Source organism: Danio rerio, chromosome 17 (assembly GCF_052040795.2).
Source record: "Danio rerio strain M-AB ecotype USA chromosome 17, GRCz13ab, whole genome shotgun sequence".
Classification (NCBI taxonomy): domain Eukaryota; kingdom Metazoa; phylum Chordata; class Actinopteri; order Cypriniformes; family Danionidae; genus Danio; species Danio rerio.
The window spans coordinates 8498401-8517191 of NC_141037.1; the positions used below are offsets into that span (position 1 = coordinate 8498401).

The following is an 18791-nucleotide window of genomic DNA, read 5'->3' on the forward strand; positions in this document are numbered from 1 at the left end:
TAGTCTTCTGCTGCAGTTGCCCATCTGCCTTAAGGTTAAGGTTGCCTTAAGGTTAAGGTTCAGAGATGCTCTTCTGCAGGCCTCGGTTATAACGAGTTTAAACTGCAGCAGATCGTATTGACCATGTCTACATGCCTAAATGCATTGAGCTGCTGCACTGTGATTGGCTGATTAGAAATTTGCATTAAAAAGTAGTTGGAAGACGTACCTAATAAAGTGGCCAGTGAGTGTATGAAGATATAAATTGCAAAATTTGCTTTATTTTAATTTTGCTAATGTTTGAAATACGTCTTTGATAACTTTTGTAACTAACAGTGTTAAGACACTGAGTAATTTATTTATTTATTCATTTCAAATTTTTTAAACAAGAAAATATTCAAAGATAATTGGGCCTGACTCAGCATGAATGCTGTTTTTTAGCAGGTTCCTGGACATTCTGCATTTTAGAGATGTTTGGAGGTTAAGTATTGTATTTGTTCAGTAAACAAGCTTATGAACATTTATTAAAAAGTGAAATCATTAGAATTAGATTGCTGAATGCCAATAAGCTGTTAATTATGTTTATGAATTAAATAATGAAATGTAAAAGGTTTGGAGGTAGATCTTATACAAAGTATGCAGAGGTGCAATTTTAAATATTATTTAAAATTATTTTGTGAAGTAAATTAAATAAATTTAAACAATTAAATTTTTTTCTGAATAGTTTTTTTTTATTATTCAATAATAAATAACATTAATTCAATAATAAATAAAGAACCCTTAAAAGGTTCTAAATAGAACCATTTAACTTGAATTCATGGTTCAAAAGAACCATTTGGGGTTCTATTTAATGAACCCTTAAAATGGATCTATTTAGAACCTTTTTTAGGTATCCATATATGAAGCGCTTGATAGAACCATTTTTTTGGTTCTACATAGAACCATTTCTTTTAAGAGTGTTTTATCTCAGTGGCTACAGCAATAGTTGACCATCAGATGCTGAGCATGGGATTTTTAAAAAAGTCTCAGTGTTGGTATTGTTTTTAGATGTTGTGGGATCTCCTTCCAGGCTTTTGCGAAAACATAAAAGAAGGATCTCTTTACATGAATGACAAATGAATAAAAAAAAATGAAGAAAATTTTATTTGTCTGTCTTTTATTTCAAATTTAATTTGTTAATATTTATTTCACAGCTGTAATGATTTATGATTTATAAGAAACAGAATAAAAAAAATCTGAAGAAATATGTCAGCACCTAAAAATGTCTATAGTGTGGTTCATTATGAACAAAGCAATGTGTACATATATACTGACTGTACAATATGTGTGAGAATGACAAGAAGAAATGTCATTCATTCATTTTCCTTCGGCTTAGTCAATGATTTATCAGAGGTTGCCACAGTGGAATGAACCGCCAACTATTTTAGCATATGTTTCACGCAGCAGATGTCCTTCCAGTCACAACCAGATACTGGGAAACACTCTTATATTCACACACACATATACGCCCAAATTAGTTAATCCATTACACCTTTAGTACATGTCTCTAGACTGTTGGGGAAATCGGAGCACCCAGCAGACGCTAACAAGGGGAGAACATGCAAACTTTACACAGAAATGACAACTGACACAGCCAGGACTTAAACCAGTAACCTTCTTGCTGTCACCGTACCACCCAGAAGAAATATCAGATGTCACAAAAAAAACAAACAAACACTGATTTACCAGAAGAACAAACTCTAAACCCAGCAAAGAGTGGTTTGGTGAAAATGGTGCTGAATGTGTGTCAGACACCATAGATAGTTCAGTTCTTTCTCACAGGAAGCTGTTTAATTCCACATAGAGACACTGAACCAACAGAAAAAAACCCAATTCCAGCATAGAGTGTTTCAGTGAATTTGGTTTTGAATGTGTGTAAGTGTGTGAGTCTGCGTGTGTCAGATACGCTGTAGAAGGACAGAGTGCCAGCTGAGCGGTCCAGATACACTCCTGCTCTGTTAGAGCAGTGAGGGACATGTATTTCTATGCTTATATCACCATGTCCAACAGTGAAACTGCCATTACAATAGATCAGACTCCAGGACTTTTCATTGAATCCAAACAAACTATCATCGCTCCATTCTTTCCTGCTTATACCATTATATACCACTGATATAGAAATGTTCCCACTCCATTCAGCCTCCCAGTAACAGCGTCCAGTCAGACTCTCTCTGGACAGAACCTGAAGACACTCATCAAATCTCTTTGGATGAACAGGATATGGCTGCTTCTTCTTCACACATGTCACTGTTCGGTTTCCCTCAGACAGAGCGAGTTTATTGTGTGCTGTGTTTACATCCAGTGTGAGATCACAGATATCTGAACACAAGAAAAGAGATAATGAGGTGTACAGTTTATCACAACACAACAATTATAGTGGGTTTTGTGTGTGTGAGATAGAGACCTACATTTCTGTGGTCCTGTTTTGATCCTGATGTCTCCTCCATGATCCACACTACAACAAAATATGTGACACCCTGTAAAGTTTACATAATAAGGAAGATGACACTAAATGAGGTATGTGCCGCTCAGCGATGCACCGCACCACACAACACCATGAAATTTAAGAATTCTAAACCTAGATCTATAATAGGACACGCGCACTGGCACCACAAGTCGGCTGTCTGCAGTGCCCAGCTACAACTCAGCACACTGTTCATTTTTTGATCCACCACAGAGCGCCATCTGAATAGTTTCATATTAAATAACATTCGAATGTGCGCGTCTGGTGTACAATTCTTCCACTGTCTCAGTGCTGTGACACGTGAGCAGCGCATCCAGTGTGCGACCAGCTTCAGACAGATATTCATTCATTCATTTTCTTGTCGGCTTACGCCTGTTTCACACCGCAAGCGTCAGCGGCGCGTGAGCAGAGCGTGAGCAGCGCGTATGTCGAGCAGTAGCAGCACGCAGGCGTTTGCCTTTCACACCAGCTGCGTCTGCAGCGCGCAGTTCTTCGGCAGCTGCTGCAGAGATCAACCTATCTCTGTCTATTCTATCTAGTTACCCATGTCTCTCTATATACAAATACACCTTTTAAACTTTTCATCTGTCCAGCGGCAGAATAACAGCTCGTTAATTCATGCTCGTGCAGATGATGAGACGGACAAAAGTTACCAATTCATGCCATTATTTTACTTATTTTCGTGTTGTCAGATTCACAGTGCAAACAGCTCCCGGTAGGAATAACTCGAGTGAACATAAAACAAAGCCGATTTAAACTTTCTTCCTCTGCTCAGCTGCACAGAACACAGCGAGCTCACATCATCCAGCATGCGTGTCGAACTACACTACCCACAATACACTTCGCTATGGACTACAAATCCCGTAAATATTCTATTTCCCCTCTCCTACAACACTAGTGTGCAACTTAAGCAAAACTGATACTAAAATTGTTTTACATTTGGTTTTGTAGTTCGGGCCTAAATAAATGTTGCCGTTTTTAATCGTTTTAAGTTCATTTGAATGACTATATGTATACCATTTGACGTTATCAACGTATTTATTGGGTAAAATTGCTACTTTTTACTGTCATTCATTGTGTTTTGGTCATTATCAATGCACTGTCACTTTAATTGAGCGTGAGCAGCGCGTCAAAAATAGACCCAGCGCCGAAACTATCGCTGCACTGCTGCTTCGGCGACGCTCACGCCTCGCTCTGACGCGCTGCTGCTGCGTGCGGTATGAAAGCTCTAATCTGTTAACATGGACGCCGAAAACACATGCGCTGCTCACGCTCTGCTCACGCGCCGCTGACGCTTGCGGTGTGAAACAGGCGTTAGTCCTTTTATTAATCTGGGGTCGCCACAGCGGAATGAACCGCCAACTTATCCAGCACGTTTTTACGCAGCGGATGCCCTTCCAGCCGCAACCTGTCTCTGGGAAATATCCACACACACACTCATTCACACACACTCATACACTTTTAATTCAATTCAGCTTTATTTGTATAGCGCTTTTACAATGTAGATTGTGTCAAAGCAGCTTCACATAAATGGTCATAGTAACTGGAACAGTGTGGTTCAGTAACTGGAACAGTGTGGTTCAGGTTTTAGTGTTTAAGTTCAGTTCAGTTTAGCTCAGTTCAGTGTGATTTAATCATTCCTGAGAGTTCAAACACTGAAGAGCAAATTCATCAATGCGTAGCTCTACCAATCCTGAACCATGCGAGGCAGTGGCGACAGCGGAGAGGGAAAAAAAACTTCACCTGATGGGAGTGAAGAAAAAAAACCTTGAGAGAACCAGACTCAGTTGGGATACACTACGGATAATTTAGCCTACCCAATTCACCTGTACCACATGTCTTTGGACTGTGGGGAAAAGCGGAGCACCCGGAGGAAACCCACTTGAATGAAAAGAGAACATGCAAACTCCACACAGAAACGCCAACTGAGCCGAGGCTCGACCCAGCGACCTTCTTCCTGTGAGGCGACAGCACTACCAACTGCGCCACTGCATCGCCTTCAGACAGACAAAATTAAATATCTTAAAGAGCCCCTTTTATACATTATAAATGGTCCTATTTTGGGTTGGGGGGTCTCCAACAACAGGCTGATATGCATGCAAGGTCAAAAAACACTTTCATTGTCTAATAATATGCATTAATTTTTACCTAATTATCCCAGCGACTCCCATATGAATCGTTCAGCGATTAGTGCGAAGCTAATCTGCACTGATTGGACCAATGACCGCCTGTTGCGATTGGTCGACAGCGTTCAGCACGAGACAGAGTGAAATGCCCAGCACGACATATCAACAATACTGAAGTAGTCAGAGTGTATAGTGTATGTGTGAGCATACTTGCCAACACTTCTGTTTTTCCCGGGAGTCTCCCGCATTTCAGACCCATCTCCCGCCACCCTCCCATTTTGTTATTTCTCCCAGAAAACTCCTGTAATTTCAATTGAATAGATTCCTCCCGTAAATTCATTTGAAGCACTCTGAGTGGACTCTTTTATAGATGAATCAATAGTTTTAAACACGCCGCACTTTCAGATTTAAGCCTTAGCTGGATATTTCCCTTCACTCAGAGTTGTGTTACACACTACATGGAAGGTCTTTTTCAAATACCCATAATAGGGGCTCTTTAAAAAATACACACAAGTAGTTCTTGAAATAACTACTCAAGTAAAAGTAATAATCTTAATAGTTACTTGATATATTTTACATATCTGAGAGTGGCATCTTAACTTGCAAATATCTCCAAGTCTGTAAGGCTTCTTCCGGTTTCACATGTTCTTGTTAGGATTAAAGAGGTGGTCCAGAATGTATTTTTAAGGCTTGGTTGTGTTTATAAGACGCAAAGTAATGTGTGCTCATGCTTCACTTGTAGAAAATCATGTTATTTTTCATATATCTTGATTATATACAGCTACTCTGCTAACGTGAAAACATTTCCTAGTTCCTCTGAAAGGCTCAAGAGAGTCTGATTGGTCAGCTGACAAAATGTGCTGTGATTCACAGATCGGCTCCACGTCACTAGTACAGCGTCATGCCTTCACAAGCATGTGCTTTGCTTCTCCTGTGTAAACACTGGTTCTCGATATGCTTTCTTTAGCGATCTTGTGTTCTCGTGTTCTCGTGTTACGTCATCATCAACTGCCAAAGTTCAGTCCCAATACTCAAGACCACAAGAACGGAGGACGCGTGAAAATTCCCGGATATGTTCTTAATATCGAGGATGCATGGATGCAGACTTGAGTACCGAACTCGCTCTGGAAATCCCAGAAGTCATTGCGATTAGAGGTGGAAAGCGCAGCACTTTATATAGGTTTATTATTAAAGTTTAAAGATATAACTTATTTACCTCCGGAGTTTGCCCTAAATGAAACGGTGAATATAAACATCACCATGAAAATCTTGATAAGGGCATGAACACATTAAGGGTGTTTATTTGCTGAAATTCATATAAAAATTAGTTTTATTTGTATTGTGCAATGTATATTTGTAAAATTGTTATGCATAGTATATATTTTGAAAAAGGGAAAAACCAAAAATTGTTGTATGAATGCTTCATGAATCAGTTTGAGCCTGAATCAAACAGAAAATGAAAAGGATGAACCTCATGCCTGCTCTCTAGAACAAAATCTGACAAGTGTCTGTAACTAATGAAGGAAGGTTTTTTTTATGTGTGTGTGTGTGTGTGTGTGTGTGTATAAACAGTCTGTAGATGCATGTAACACAAGCAGTGCATGTGCGCAAGACCGATGTTTACATTTATTTTTCTCTAATGCTCGAATTAAAAAAAAAAAAAGTTATTTTTCTGTAACATACAGTGACACTGTTGACAGGAGAATAAAGCGAGAGATGTGGGATGAGACCTGTGTGAGCTTTAACTGATTTTTCTGCTGCAACACGAGTTAGGCGAGCTCTCCTGTTATTTTTTTTACCTAACTCAACGCATTAAATGTTTTTCACATATATCTGTGATAAGCATGTGTAAGTAATATGAAACACTCATATGTCTCTTGCAATTTTATTATTTGAGATGTTGAACACAGGAAAAGCTGCCTATAGAGAGACACTGCAGTGCTGCTGAAGATTGTGGGTGTTTACAGCAGTGCGTGTTCAGCAGTGGTTGTTCACAGTTTGACGGATAGATTTGAATTTGTAGCTAGATTGTTAACGGTGCCAAACAGCATTTCCTGTTGTCAACATCCTTGCTACAACATACTAAATAATGTGTATGTCATAGATCAATTTTAACAAATAAAAATACTTACAGGTTGTGGCTCACAATCCACAGCTTTTACTATTATGGTTGGAGCTGCTCCGTTGAGGAATTTTAGCTGAATCCAGCACTGAACTGGGAGAGATTCTTAAAGTTTTTCTTTGTTAAATGCTAGCTATATATGTTTTTATAATTCTCTAGAACATAATTTAAATTAAACTGTATGCACTCCTCTCTTTGTGTCGTGTCCTTTGGAAGCCCAAATACAGAAATTGCTCTCTGGAAATAGCAGCGTTTGGACGGCATTTCAGCTTTCTCTAATGTAATATTACAGCGCCTCTGGCCACGCCCCTGCGCTACTCAGGTTGTGTGCACGTAGTAAATGTGCGTAACCTAAAGCATTTGTGATCTCATCAGCCCGGATGTATTTTTTGTAGTCCCCAAACTTTGTTCGCAGTAGGCTTTGCTAAGCTAATCTGTAAAAGCCAATGTCTCCCTTTGCATTGAGCGTATTACATTCAGTGTTGTTGTTTATGTTCACACAGCTACATTACACATCAACTAAAGTTTAAAATATGATATCGTAGTGGACCACCCCTTTAATTCAATTAAACAAATATGATGTTACACAAAAAATAAACTCTTTACTCATAATGTGCTGATCATGTCACAAGATCTTTAAACTATAGTAATTTTCTAATTACTTTAATGTGCACACGTTGACAGCATGACAGCATTGTTGTTAGTGTTGAACATACTTGAGTGTGTCCAGTCTGTAGTTTGAATCAGACAGCAGCTCCACTAACGATTGTCCTGGGTTGTTGTAGCTCAGATACAGCTCTCTTAGATGTGAGGGGTTTAATCTCAGAGCGGAAGTCAGAAAACAACAGCCTTCCTCCGTCACCATACAGCCAGATAATCTACAAACACACACAACACTCAATGTCATATCAACTCAGATTGAAGATAATCCTCAAATTAATAATATACAGGGGGTGTTCCTGTAACTCTGCTTGGTAACACTTTATTTTGATGGTTCATTTGAGTATTAGTAGACTGTTTGCTTAATATCTGTTAATACTGCTCTTTCAACAGACATTTAACTGACAATAAGAATCTTTGCAAGTACATGTCAACTTACACTAACCCTAACCCCAACCTAACAGTCTACTTATTATCTAATGAGAATTAGTTGCAATGTAACTTTAATTCAACAAACAGACCATCAAAATAAAGTGTGACGCTCTGCTTTACATCAAATCACTCATTCATTCAGTGTAGCACAGGAAAAGTGAATCTGTTTTCCTCACCTCAGTATCTCCAGTTGACAATGTGAACTCTTCAGTCCATCAGAGAGCAGCTTCACTTCTGAATCCTGCAGGTCATTGTTACTCAGGTCCAGCTCTCTCAGTGAGTTTGATGATTGTAGAAATGAAGACAAACTTTCACAGCACTGACCACTGAGCTGACAGCTTGCCAATCTTTCCATATATAAAAATATTTTAAATATAAAGAAATAATACTGTTCACACAGAAAAATAAAGGTATAAAATAGGTTTAAGAACGAAACATGATTGTTACCTTAAAGGGGTGGTCAACAGTGTATTTTTAAGGCTTGGTTCTGTTTATAAGATGCAAAGCAATGTGTGCTCATGCTTCACTTGTAAAAAACATGCTATTTTTTTATATATCTTACTTTGATTATATACAGCCACTCAGCTAACATGAAAATGACTCTCATATGTCACAGTTCCTCTGAAAGGCCTGCCCTCAAGAGGCTCTGATTGGTCAGCTAACATAATGTGCTGTGATTCGCAGAGTCGCTTCACGTCACCAGGAAAAGCATCATACCCCTATAAGCACATGCTTTTGCTCTGTGTAAACAATTGTCAGTTAGAGTAGCTTTTAGCCGTATCAGTTTGATTGATGTATCGTATTTCAGTCTGAATTAGACAGAACATAAAAAGGACACAGCTGAACCTCACACCTGATCTCTGAAATAAAATCTGACTAGTGTTTTCACATATATTCAGAATAAGCATGTGCAAGGAATATGAAACATTATCACACATATAACACATATCTTTTGCAAGTTTGTTATTCGAGAAGTAGAACGCAAGGAAAGTGTCCACATAGAGAGACACTGCAGGACTGGTGAAGATTGTTTGACTGATAAATATAAATTTGTAGCTAAATTGTTAACGTGCCAAACAGCATTTCCTATCATTTACACCCTTGTTTAAGTCCTCTATACAACATACCGCTAACGCTAGACACTGTGCATGTAATAAATCAATTTTAACAAATAAAAATACTTACAGGTTGTGGCTCACAATCCACAGCTTCTGCTATTATGGTTGGAGCTGCTCCTTTGCGGAGTTTTTAGCCAAATCCAGCAGTGAACTGGGAGAGATTCTGAAAGCTTTCCTTTGACAAAAGTTCGCTATATATTTTTTTAATATTTCTCTGGAACATAGTTCAAATTAAACTGTAAGCACTTCTGTCTTTGTGTTGTGTCCTTTGAAAGCCCAAATACTGAAACATTACAGCACCTCTGGCCACGCCCCTTTTGCTGCGCGGGGTGTATGCGGGTGGTAAATATGCACAACCTAAAGCATTTGTGATCTCACCAGCCGGATGTATTTTTTTAGTCCCCAAACTTTGTTCGCTGTAGGCTTTGCTAAGCTAACTCTGTCAAAGTCAATGTCTCCTTTTGCATTGCTGTTTATGTTCACACAGCTACATTACACATCATCAAGTTTAAAATATGATATCGTAGTGGACCACCCCTTTAAAGAGTTAAATACCATTAAATACCAATGTTATTTAATGTTGATTAAACAATCGAATAAGAATCAATGCTTATTTAATTCTTACTGTGATTCTATAAATTGGTTTATTCTTAAAAACCTGATAACTTGATTCAACATACAGTAGGCTACTGCTTTCATTTGGCCTTTTTTTCATTTGCATCCTCTTTTACTTGCAATTGTTATTGTTTGTAATTAACTTTTTGTTGAATTAATGACTGTTTCAAGTTTTTTTTTTTTCTCTCAGTTACAGTGGCCCCTTCACAATCTTTAGCTTGGGGCTCCTAAGTCTAGGGCCATCTTTACAAGTTCTAACCAACTGAGTCTTAAGCATATTACATTAAGCAAAATCTGCAAACCTCAGTATCTCCAGTTGACAGTGTGAGCTCTTCAGTCCATCAGAGAGCAGCTTCACCCCTGTATCCTGCAGGTCATTGTTAATCAGGTCCAGCTCCCTTATTGAGTTTGGTGATTGTAATGATGAAGACAGGCTTTCACAGCACTGACCAGTGAGACTACAACTCATCAATCTAAATAAAAAAAGAGATGAAATATTCTTATTGTTCATTTCAAAATGCACAATTTCTGAGTTGTCTATTTTTACCAAAAGTAGCAGCCTCAAAATGAAGAAGTCTGTGTGGAACTGGACATTAAAATGTCAATTAAGTTCTTTTTCTGCAATGTATTACATTTTACTCAAAATCCCAAACCTCAGTATCTCCAGTTGACAGTGTGAACTCTTCAGTCCATCAGAGAGAAGCTTCACTCCTGAATCCTGCAGGTCATTGTTACTCAGGTCCAGCTCTCTCAGTGAGTTTGAAGATTGTAGAGATGAAGACAAAGTTTCACAACACTGATCAGTGAGATTACAATCAGCAAGTCTGTAACACAAGATAAAATATCATGCAATGTAAAGATAATTAACAAGCATTTAAATAGCTGCATGGGAAGATGCCCTTGTTACAAAAAAATAACAGAATGAATCAAGCACATCTCATATCTGTTTCACAAGATGTATTTTTAAAAGTTTGAATATATACAAGACAATGAAATTGAAACACCTGGTTTTAGACCACAATAATTAGTATGTTTTAGGGCAGTGAAACAAGTGAATAATAATGTGAATAATGACAAAATGTTCAGTTTTGGGTAAACTCTCCCTTTGGGCCCTATCATACACCCGGTGCAGTGTGGCGCAAGGCGTGGCGCAGTAGTCTTTTGGTAGTTTCAGCTTGGCGCAAGAGTCGTTTTGAGGCGTTGCGCTACGCTGTTTAAATAGCAAATGCATTAGCGCTCATTTGTGCGCCCATAGGTGTTTTGGTCTAAAAAGGAAGACGTTCTGAGGCGGACCGCCGGCGCATTGTTATTTTGAGAAACTATAATAGATTTTTCATTAGACCAAAACTAACCCGGTCTAAACTCCAGCGCAGAGTTGCGCCTCGCTTACACACTGCTTAATACGCACAAGAGAGCAATAGGAAAATATCTTTACATATGAAAAAATTGAAATATTAAGGATATATATAGGATATAATAAGAATAGATATAGGATATAAATATAAAGGATTAAAATATTACAAAACAAAAAATTGATGTCTGTGCGCAAAGGTTTCCCTATCCAAGAGCAAATGTAAAAGTAGTTCCATTATCTCTCATTCTCACGCAGTAGATGCTCTGTTTAACAGTTTTCTGTTAAAAAAACTGTTAACTGTTTGCTTGTGAAATGCTCATTTTTTCCACTTAGACTTACTTTGCATCCTGTAAATAGCGAATGCGCTCTTGGCGTGACGCAGCTGGGTCTTAAAGGGAATGGGAGATGAGACTCTAATTGGTTTATTCTCAAAACACACCTATAACGCATTAAGAAAATAAACTCAACCCTTTTAGACCATGCGCCTTGGCGCAAGGCAGATTTCCCGTCCTTAAATTAGCAAAAACGCATCCTGACACGCCCTGAAAGCGTTTGCGCCCAGCGTTTTGCGCTTTGCGCATGGACCGTCAAAATAGAGCCCTTTAAGTTATGGCTTGATTTGTTGTGTTCACTTTGGGTTTTTTCAATTAATTGCTATGGGTTCGATTTAACTTATTCTTAGAGAATTTATTACTACTTTATATACAGTGCATCCGGATGAGATGCACAAAGTTTAAGAACTGTAATGCTAAACACCTAAACACCAGTGGCAGACAGTTTAAACTTGGGTAACAAAAGCAAGTTGTCATGAATTAGATCTAAGATTGTGGGCAAGATGTATTAACTCTGCAAGGTATACAAGTGCTAAACAATGACAAGTCTTAAAAAAGATACCCTTAATGAATACTCACAGAGCTTTTCTGCAGTTCACCATGGCTGGTATCAGTCTCCTTCTGCCCTCATCTGATGTGTTGTATTTCTTCAGATCAAACTCATCATTCAGCGCCTCCTCTGATATCTGAAGCATGTAGATGATAGTTGAGCAGTGAGATGGAGAGAGATTCTTCACTGAGGGAGTCTGTGATTTCACAAACTTCTGAATCTCTCTGTACAGAGTCTGATCCTTCATTTCCAGCAGACAGAGGAACAGATTGATGCATCTGCCAGCTGAAATTTGTTCATCACCTTTGATTTTATTTTTAATGTATCCTGTGATTCTCTTGATGGTTTCTAAGCTCTTCTCTGTGCATGTCAATAAATCCTGTAAGAGTCTCTGATTGGAGTTCAGTGAGATACCCAGCAGAAACCTCAGGAAAAGATCCAGATGTCCATTTCCAATCTGTAAGGATTCATCAACTGCTGATTTTACACGCTTATACAAAGGGTTGCAATGACTGTACAACTGATGTCGAGAGTGCAAAAAAAAGTTTTTCTCATTCTCAACTAATTGCGAGTTAAACACACAAAAAGCAGAGAGGAACTCCTGAAAGCTCAGATGAAGGAAGCTGTAGACTTTCCTCTGATGAATCACAGATTCCTCCTTTAGTATCTCAGTGCAAATCCCAGAATACACTGAGGCGCCAGTGACATCTATGCCGCTCTCAATCAGGTCCTCTTCATAGAACATCACATTGCCCTTCATCAGCTGATTGAAAGCAAGTTCAGCGAGTTTCACAATCATGTCTTTGTTGGACTTCAGAAGTCTCTCTGGATCTCTCTCTTCATACTTCTGGTTCCTCATGTTGATCTGAGTCAGCAGGAAGTGGATGTACATTTCAGTCAGAGTTTGAGGGATTTCTGCTCTGTCATCTTCTTTCAGGAGCTTCTGAAGCACAGTGGCTGAGATCCAGCAGAAGACGGGTATGTGACACATGATGTGGAGGCTTCTGGATCTTCTGATGTGGGAGATGATTCTTCTGGCTTGACCCACATCACTGATTCTCTTCCTGAAATATTCCTCCTTCTGAGAATCATTGAATCCCTGAATTTCTGTCAGACGGCTGATGTATTTTGAAGGGATCTGATTGGCTGCTGCTGGTCTGGAGGTGATCCAGATGTGAGCAGAGGGAAGCAGATCTCCTCTGATGAGGTTTGACATCAACACAGCCACTGATGAAGACTCATTCACATCACTAACTCTCTCAATGTCTGAAAACTTCAGTGTGATTCTGCTTTCATCCAGACCATCAAAGATGAACACGACTTTACACTCCTCATACATCTCTGAGTCCAGATCTTGAAGTTCAGGATGAAAGTCCAGCAGAAGTCTGTGAAGACTGTACTGATGATCTTTAATCAAGTTCAGCTCTCGAAATGGAAGCACAAACATGAAATCTACATCCTGATCGGCTTTTCCTTCACTCCAGTCTAGAATGAACTTCTGCACAGAGACGGTTTTTCCAATTCCAGCGATGCCTTTAGTGAGAACAGTCTTGATCTGGTCTTTCTCCTCATGCTCTGGTTTATTGAAGGGTTTGAAGATGTCATTGCAGTAGATTGGTGTGTCTTGTATTTTGGCTGTTTTCTCCATCTGTAAAACCTCATGTTCTTCATTCATTCCTTCACTCTCTCCCTCTATGATGTAGAGCTGTGTGTAGATGCTGTTCAGGAGGGTTTGGTTCTCTTCTAGTTTGTTTCCCTCAAATAAATTCTCACATTTCTTTTTCATGCTCGTTTTGTGTTTATCTTTGACTCTCTGACTGATGAGGGTCTGACAGTCAGAATTAGTGCAGGTCATGGGATGAGTTACTAACACATCATCTCTCTTCACTCTGTAAAAACAGTAAGTTAAAAAATGAGATGATTCTAAAAAAAAAAAAAAGCAACCCCTATTTTTAACTAATTTAAAATGACTGTTTCCTTATGAATGAAAATCCATTAAACAAAACAGCTTGAATCATTCAAACATCTGAGATTCATCTTTATTCTACAAATATCTGCAGCGGTGTTCATGGTTATCTGTGTGTTTATTCTGTATGTCCTGGTAGTGGATCTTCGAATTTTGATAGGTTATTTAGGGGCGATGCAGTGGCGCTGTAGGTAGTGCTGTCGCCTCACAGCAAGAAGGTCACTGGTTCGAGCCTCAGCTGGGTCAGTTGGCACTTCTGTGTGGAGTTTGCATGTTCTCCCACCGTTCGCGTGGGTTTCCTCCGGGTGCTCCAGTTGTCATGGTTCTGTCTTATGTTTATTTCATTCTTACTTTCTTACACTCTTGTTTGTTTTCTCTTTGTGAGTGCATTGGTTTGAGTTAGCTTAAACAATGTATTCTTTTCTGTGTTGTGTGTACGTATGTCTGTAATTTGTTTTGTGTTCAGCACATGGGTTGTGTTTGGTTTTCCCCCATGTGCTCATTTGTCTATTAATTAGACCCCGCCTGTCTTGTTACCTGTTTATTTTGTTAATTTATTTCACCTGGGCTCCTAGTATGAGACTTTGTTTGCTCCTCTATTTATTCTCCCAGTTTGCTGTTGTCTGGGCTGATTCGTTTCTCATGCTACATGTAGTTAGATGCTTGTCTGTTTTTCTGTCCACTTTGGTTTTATTTTGTTTTACTTAAAATTACTATTTACCCTACCATGGGCTTGTTGTTTTTTCCAGCCCTTTTGGCTGTTATCTGGGCTCTGTGTCCAGTTTTTTGTTCCTAATTAATAAACTTTATTTTGTATTGCTGATCTGCGTTTGGGTTCTGTTCACACACCTGACAGAACGAATCAGCCAAGTGAACCCAGCAGACAGCAACCTAAGATGGCGGCTTCTCTTCAACCAGCTCCACAAGTGACTGTTCCACTGGGCAAGGCACAGCCAATTAAACGGCTCTTCCCTGTGCAGGGGGTGCTTCCCATCAGAACTTATGCCCAGATCTTTCGTGAAGAGGCATCTAGGCTGTGCATTGCTGAAGCTCACATTAAATATTTTTTTAGTGGAGGGCTTAACATCCCTATTTCCTCTGCAGAGTTGGGATGTCTTCTCCACTGGTCTTTTGAGGAGTTGGTGGAGCATGTGTGTAGGCTTGAGGAGATGAGGGTGCTGCTGAGTAATTTCAACACTCCGGTTTCTACTGTCTCTGTTCCAGCATCTTCTCCAGCTCCCATTTCCAGTTCCCCGGCAACAGCTCAAACCTCTGTTTTTACACCCAAGCGAAGGAGGAGGAGGGACTCTGTCGTTTGCTGGAATTCAGTGATTCATTCGAAGGCTGTCCCAGAGCTGCCCCCTCTCCCAGTTATGGCCAAGAATGCTGTCTCAGAGCTGCCCCCTCTCCCAGTTATGGCCACGAAAGCTGTCCCAGAGCCGCCCGCTCTTCCAGTTATGGCCACGAAAGCTGTCCCAGAGGTGCCCGCTCTCCCAGTTATGACCACGAAAGCTGTCCCAGAGCCGCCCGCTCTCCCAGTTATGGCCACGAAAGCTGTCCCAGAGCCGCCCGCTTTCCCAGTTATGGCCACGAAAGCTGTCCCAGAGCCGCCCGCTCTCCCAGTTATGACCACAGAGGCTGTCCCAGAGCCGCCCGCTCTCCCAGTTATGACCACAGAGGCTGTCCCAGAGCTGGCCGCTCTTTCAGTAACTGACAAGGTGATCATCCTGGAGTCACTTACTCACTCTGCCATGCCCACTGAGGGCTATTCAGTGCCAACCATTTCTCCGGTCATAGAAACCATCTCAGAGACTGTCATGTTTTTGATGGCTTTATTCTGTGTCTGGTCCGCACACACATCCTCTCCAGAGTTCTTCGAGTCATCAACTGAGTCTTCTGAATGCTCTCTGGAGTCCTCTCCACCCAAATTTCCTGCTCCACCCAGGCTGCCTGGCGGTGCTATTGAGGTTTTCAACTCCCCTAAGCTCCCCTTTTGCCAAACTCTGGCCCTGCCCTGGCTGCCTGCCGGGGTTTCCGTTTTACCTGAGCCCTTCTGGACCCTCTCTACGGCCCCACCCTGGTCGCCTGTTGGGGTTCCTGACTCACCGGAGCTCTCCTGGTCCCTCCCTCCGGCCCCACCCTGGTCGCCTGTTGGGGTTCATGACTCACCGGAGCTCTCCTGGTCCCTCCCTCCGGCCCCACCCTGGCCGCCTACTGGGGTTCCTGACTCACCGGAGCCCTTTTGGTTCCTCCCTCCGGCCCCACCCTGGCCGTCTACTGGGGTTCCTGACTCACCGGAGCTCTTTTGGTCCCTCCCTCTGGCCCCACCCTGGCCTTCTGCTGGGGCTCCAGACTTGCGAGAACCTATCTGGTCCCTCCCTCCAGCCCCGCCCTGGTCATCTGCTGGGGTTTCCTACTCATCGAAGCCCACCTGGTCCCTTCCTCTAGCCCCACCCTGGGTGTCTGCCTGGGTTTTCCTCTCATCGGAGCTCCCCTGGTACCTCCCCGGTTGTCTGCCTGGGCTCCTGACCACTGGTTTACCCCTCTTGTCCCCGAGCCCCCTGATCCACCCTGGTTTCACCCTCCCATCCCTCCATGGACCTTAATATTTGTTTTTTGTTTTTTTATTGTTGTTGACTTGACTCCCTCCCTCCTTGTTTTGTTAATTTAAGTCTGTCTTGTGTTCTGTTGGTGTGTTCTAGTCTTGCCTTGTCTGTCTTGTGCTCATCTTCTCTTTGGTGTTCCTTTTTAAGGGACGCCAGGTGGCGTCCCTTTTGAGGGGGAGTAATGTCATGGTTCTGTCTTTATGTTTATTTCATTCTTACTTTCTTACACTCTTGTATGTTTTATCTTTGTGAGTGCATTGGTTTGAGTTAGCTTAAACAATGTATTCTTTTCTGTGTTGTAAGCGCACAGCGTCAAGTCATCTTGAGCTGTGTACTTATGTCTGTAATTTGTTTTGTGTTCAGCACATGGGTTGTGTTTGGTTTTCCCCCATGTGCTCATTTGTCTATTAATTAGACCCCGCCTGTCTTGTTACCTGTTCATTTTGTTAATTTGTTTCACCTGGGCTCCTAGTTTGAGACTTTGTTTGCTCCTCTATTTATTCTCCCAGTTTGCTGTTGTCTGGGCTGATTCGTTTCTCATGCTACATGTAGTTAGATGCTTGTCTGTTTTTCTGTCCACTTTGGTTTTATTTTGTTTTACTTAAAATTACTATTTACCCTACCATGGGCTTGTTGTTTTTTCCAGCCCTTTTGGCTGTTATCTGGGCTCTGTGTCCAGTTTTTTGTTCCTAATTAATAAACTTTATTTTGTATTGCTGATCTGCGTCTGGGTTCTGTTCACACAATTGACACCGGTTTCCCCCACAGTCCAAAGACATGCGGTACAGGTGAATTGGGTATGCTAAATTGTCTGTAGTGTATGAGTGTGAATGAGTTGCGGCTGGAAGGGCATCCGCTGTGTAAAATGTGCAGGATAAGTTGGTGGTTCATTCCGCTGTGGCAACCCCGGATTAATAAAGGGACTAAGCTGAAAATGAATACAAATGTTATTTAAAGTTAACTACGTGCTACAGTTAAATAAATGATAATCTCTGAGAGAAGATTAGAAAATAGGTAGTTAGAGCAGTTAGAATATAATAAAGCACATGGTATAGTGCATCTGAAAATTATTCAAAGTGCTTCAGTTTTTCTGTATTTTGTTGTAGCCTAATTTGAAAGAGGATTAAATTCATTATTTTCTTAAGCCTTTTCACATTTCCGGATCTCTCAGTAGCAGACGTTGTCATATTTGGGTAAACTTAGAGAACAGTGAATGGGAGAGTACAACAAATAATGTCTTTACAATCATATTTACTGAAATAATAAAAGAAAAACTCCATTATGGTGTTATCAAGACTTTCAGAAAAAGGACAAAAATAGAGTGAGACTGATAACGGCAGTCAGAGGAGATTATAACATCAAATTTACTCTTTTGCCCCAAAGACGCTGGATTATAAACACCTCGCATAAGGGGTAATTCATTTTTTGTAATTTGATGCAAAGATGATTAAATACATTTATAAACACATATAAATATTGTTTTTTAAAAACTAAAATATGAAAAACTTTCAAGGATTTAAGATACTGATGACCTTTAAACATGTCAAAACAGTCTTGTGAACAGGGTCCAATATACTGTAAGTATTCACAGCTTTTCCATGTCATACATTACTGAATTAAGGTGCATCCTGACAGGCCTGGATTGGTTAATCGTGAGGGCTGGGAGAATTCCCGGTGGCCGGTCCTTTTTTTGGGCCGCAAAAGCCGGTGTCTCTAGCTACTTGCACTCTGAGCAGTCACACTTTTTTTTGTATTTATTTATTTGACCATAGCCTCACTCTTTAAATTCCTTATTTTACCGCAGCTCCACTCTTTTAAAATGTTTTTTCACAGCCCCATGAGAAAAATGCAGCCTGCAGGTTGATGATTAAGTAATTATCATTCGACCCCAACTGCAGCACCTTGCTCATCAGCAAAATCACTTGTTAAGAGATACGCGAGAGATGAAAAATTAATAGCAAAAAACGCGAAGGTGGCGCTGAAAAGGTCAGATTTTTAAAAAAGCAGAGTATATTTTTTGTTAAAACCAGCGGCAGAGAGAGTGAATAATTGAATAATTATAATATTAATATTAATGAATATTACACCTACTGAATAAAAAATTATTCATTCACTGCATTAATAAATCTGACTTAACTTGAAAGCTAAAAAGGGGGGAAAAAGATGCAGCCATCATTAGAGAGTAATACTGTGGTTAAAATGTCTGGCAGATAACTTTATTATTTATTGTTTGTGTTTAAGGACTGGATATCTGTGAAAAAAATTGCACAGATTCAGATATTGCTGAAAATGACATTGTGATGTTTTAAAGAATAGTGTTGGAGATTTAGCTACCTTTTAATGTTCTCATATTTATGAAAAATATTAGTTATAAAGGAGCTGTTTCCTTGAAAAAGACATGACAGCGTGATTAGAAAATTCAACATAT

The 18791-nt window shown here is 40.2% G+C and overlaps 2 protein-coding genes and 1 long non-coding RNA gene across 6 annotated transcripts in view; 2 read left to right on the forward strand and 1 right to left on the reverse strand.

Annotated features, from left to right (window-relative positions):
• Nucleotides 1–1118: 1118 nt before the first annotated feature.
• LOC147833010 (NACHT, LRR and PYD domains-containing protein 3) overlaps nt 1119–18791 on the reverse strand; it is a 28275-nt gene continuing 10602 nt past the window's right edge. For 3 of the 4 annotated variants that reach the window (XM_087289879.1, XM_087289880.1, XM_087289878.1), the window contains 7 exons: nt 11821–13680; nt 10209–10379; nt 9858–10028; nt 7999–8169; nt 7447–7608; nt 2427–2473; nt 1119–2337 (listed from right to left, as the gene is read on the reverse strand). In XM_087289879.1, the coding sequence (XP_087146005.1) occupies nt 1784–2337; nt 2427–2473; nt 7447–7608; nt 7999–8169; nt 9858–10028; nt 10209–10379; nt 11821–13680 (3136 nt within the window). In that variant the 3' untranslated portion in view covers nt 1119–1783. Of the gene's footprint in view, nt 2338–2426; nt 2496–7446; nt 7609–7998; nt 8170–9857; nt 10029–10208; nt 10380–11820; nt 13681–18791 lie in introns of all 4 variants that reach the window. The other variant, XM_087289881.1, reaches the window with a different exon arrangement.
• LOC147839907 (uncharacterized) lies at nt 13394–16808 on the forward strand. Its single transcript, XR_015513075.1, has 2 exons — nt 13394–14141; nt 16617–16808. It is a non-coding gene; the product is annotated as an uncharacterized LOC147839907 (long non-coding RNA).
• Nucleotides 14121–16498, forward strand: LOC147839908 (uncharacterized). Its single transcript, XM_087290023.1, has one exon. The coding sequence runs from the start codon at nt 14654–14656 to the stop codon at nt 16361–16363; it is 1710 nt and encodes a 569-aa protein (XP_087146149.1). The 5' UTR covers nt 14121–14653; the 3' UTR covers nt 16364–16498.

Bases quoted from the DNA above. Each gene is read 5' to 3' on its own strand.
- LOC147839908 (XM_087290023.1), top strand. From the start codon at position 14,654: ATGGCGGCTTCTCTTCAACCAGCTCCACAAGTGACTGTTCCACTGGGC.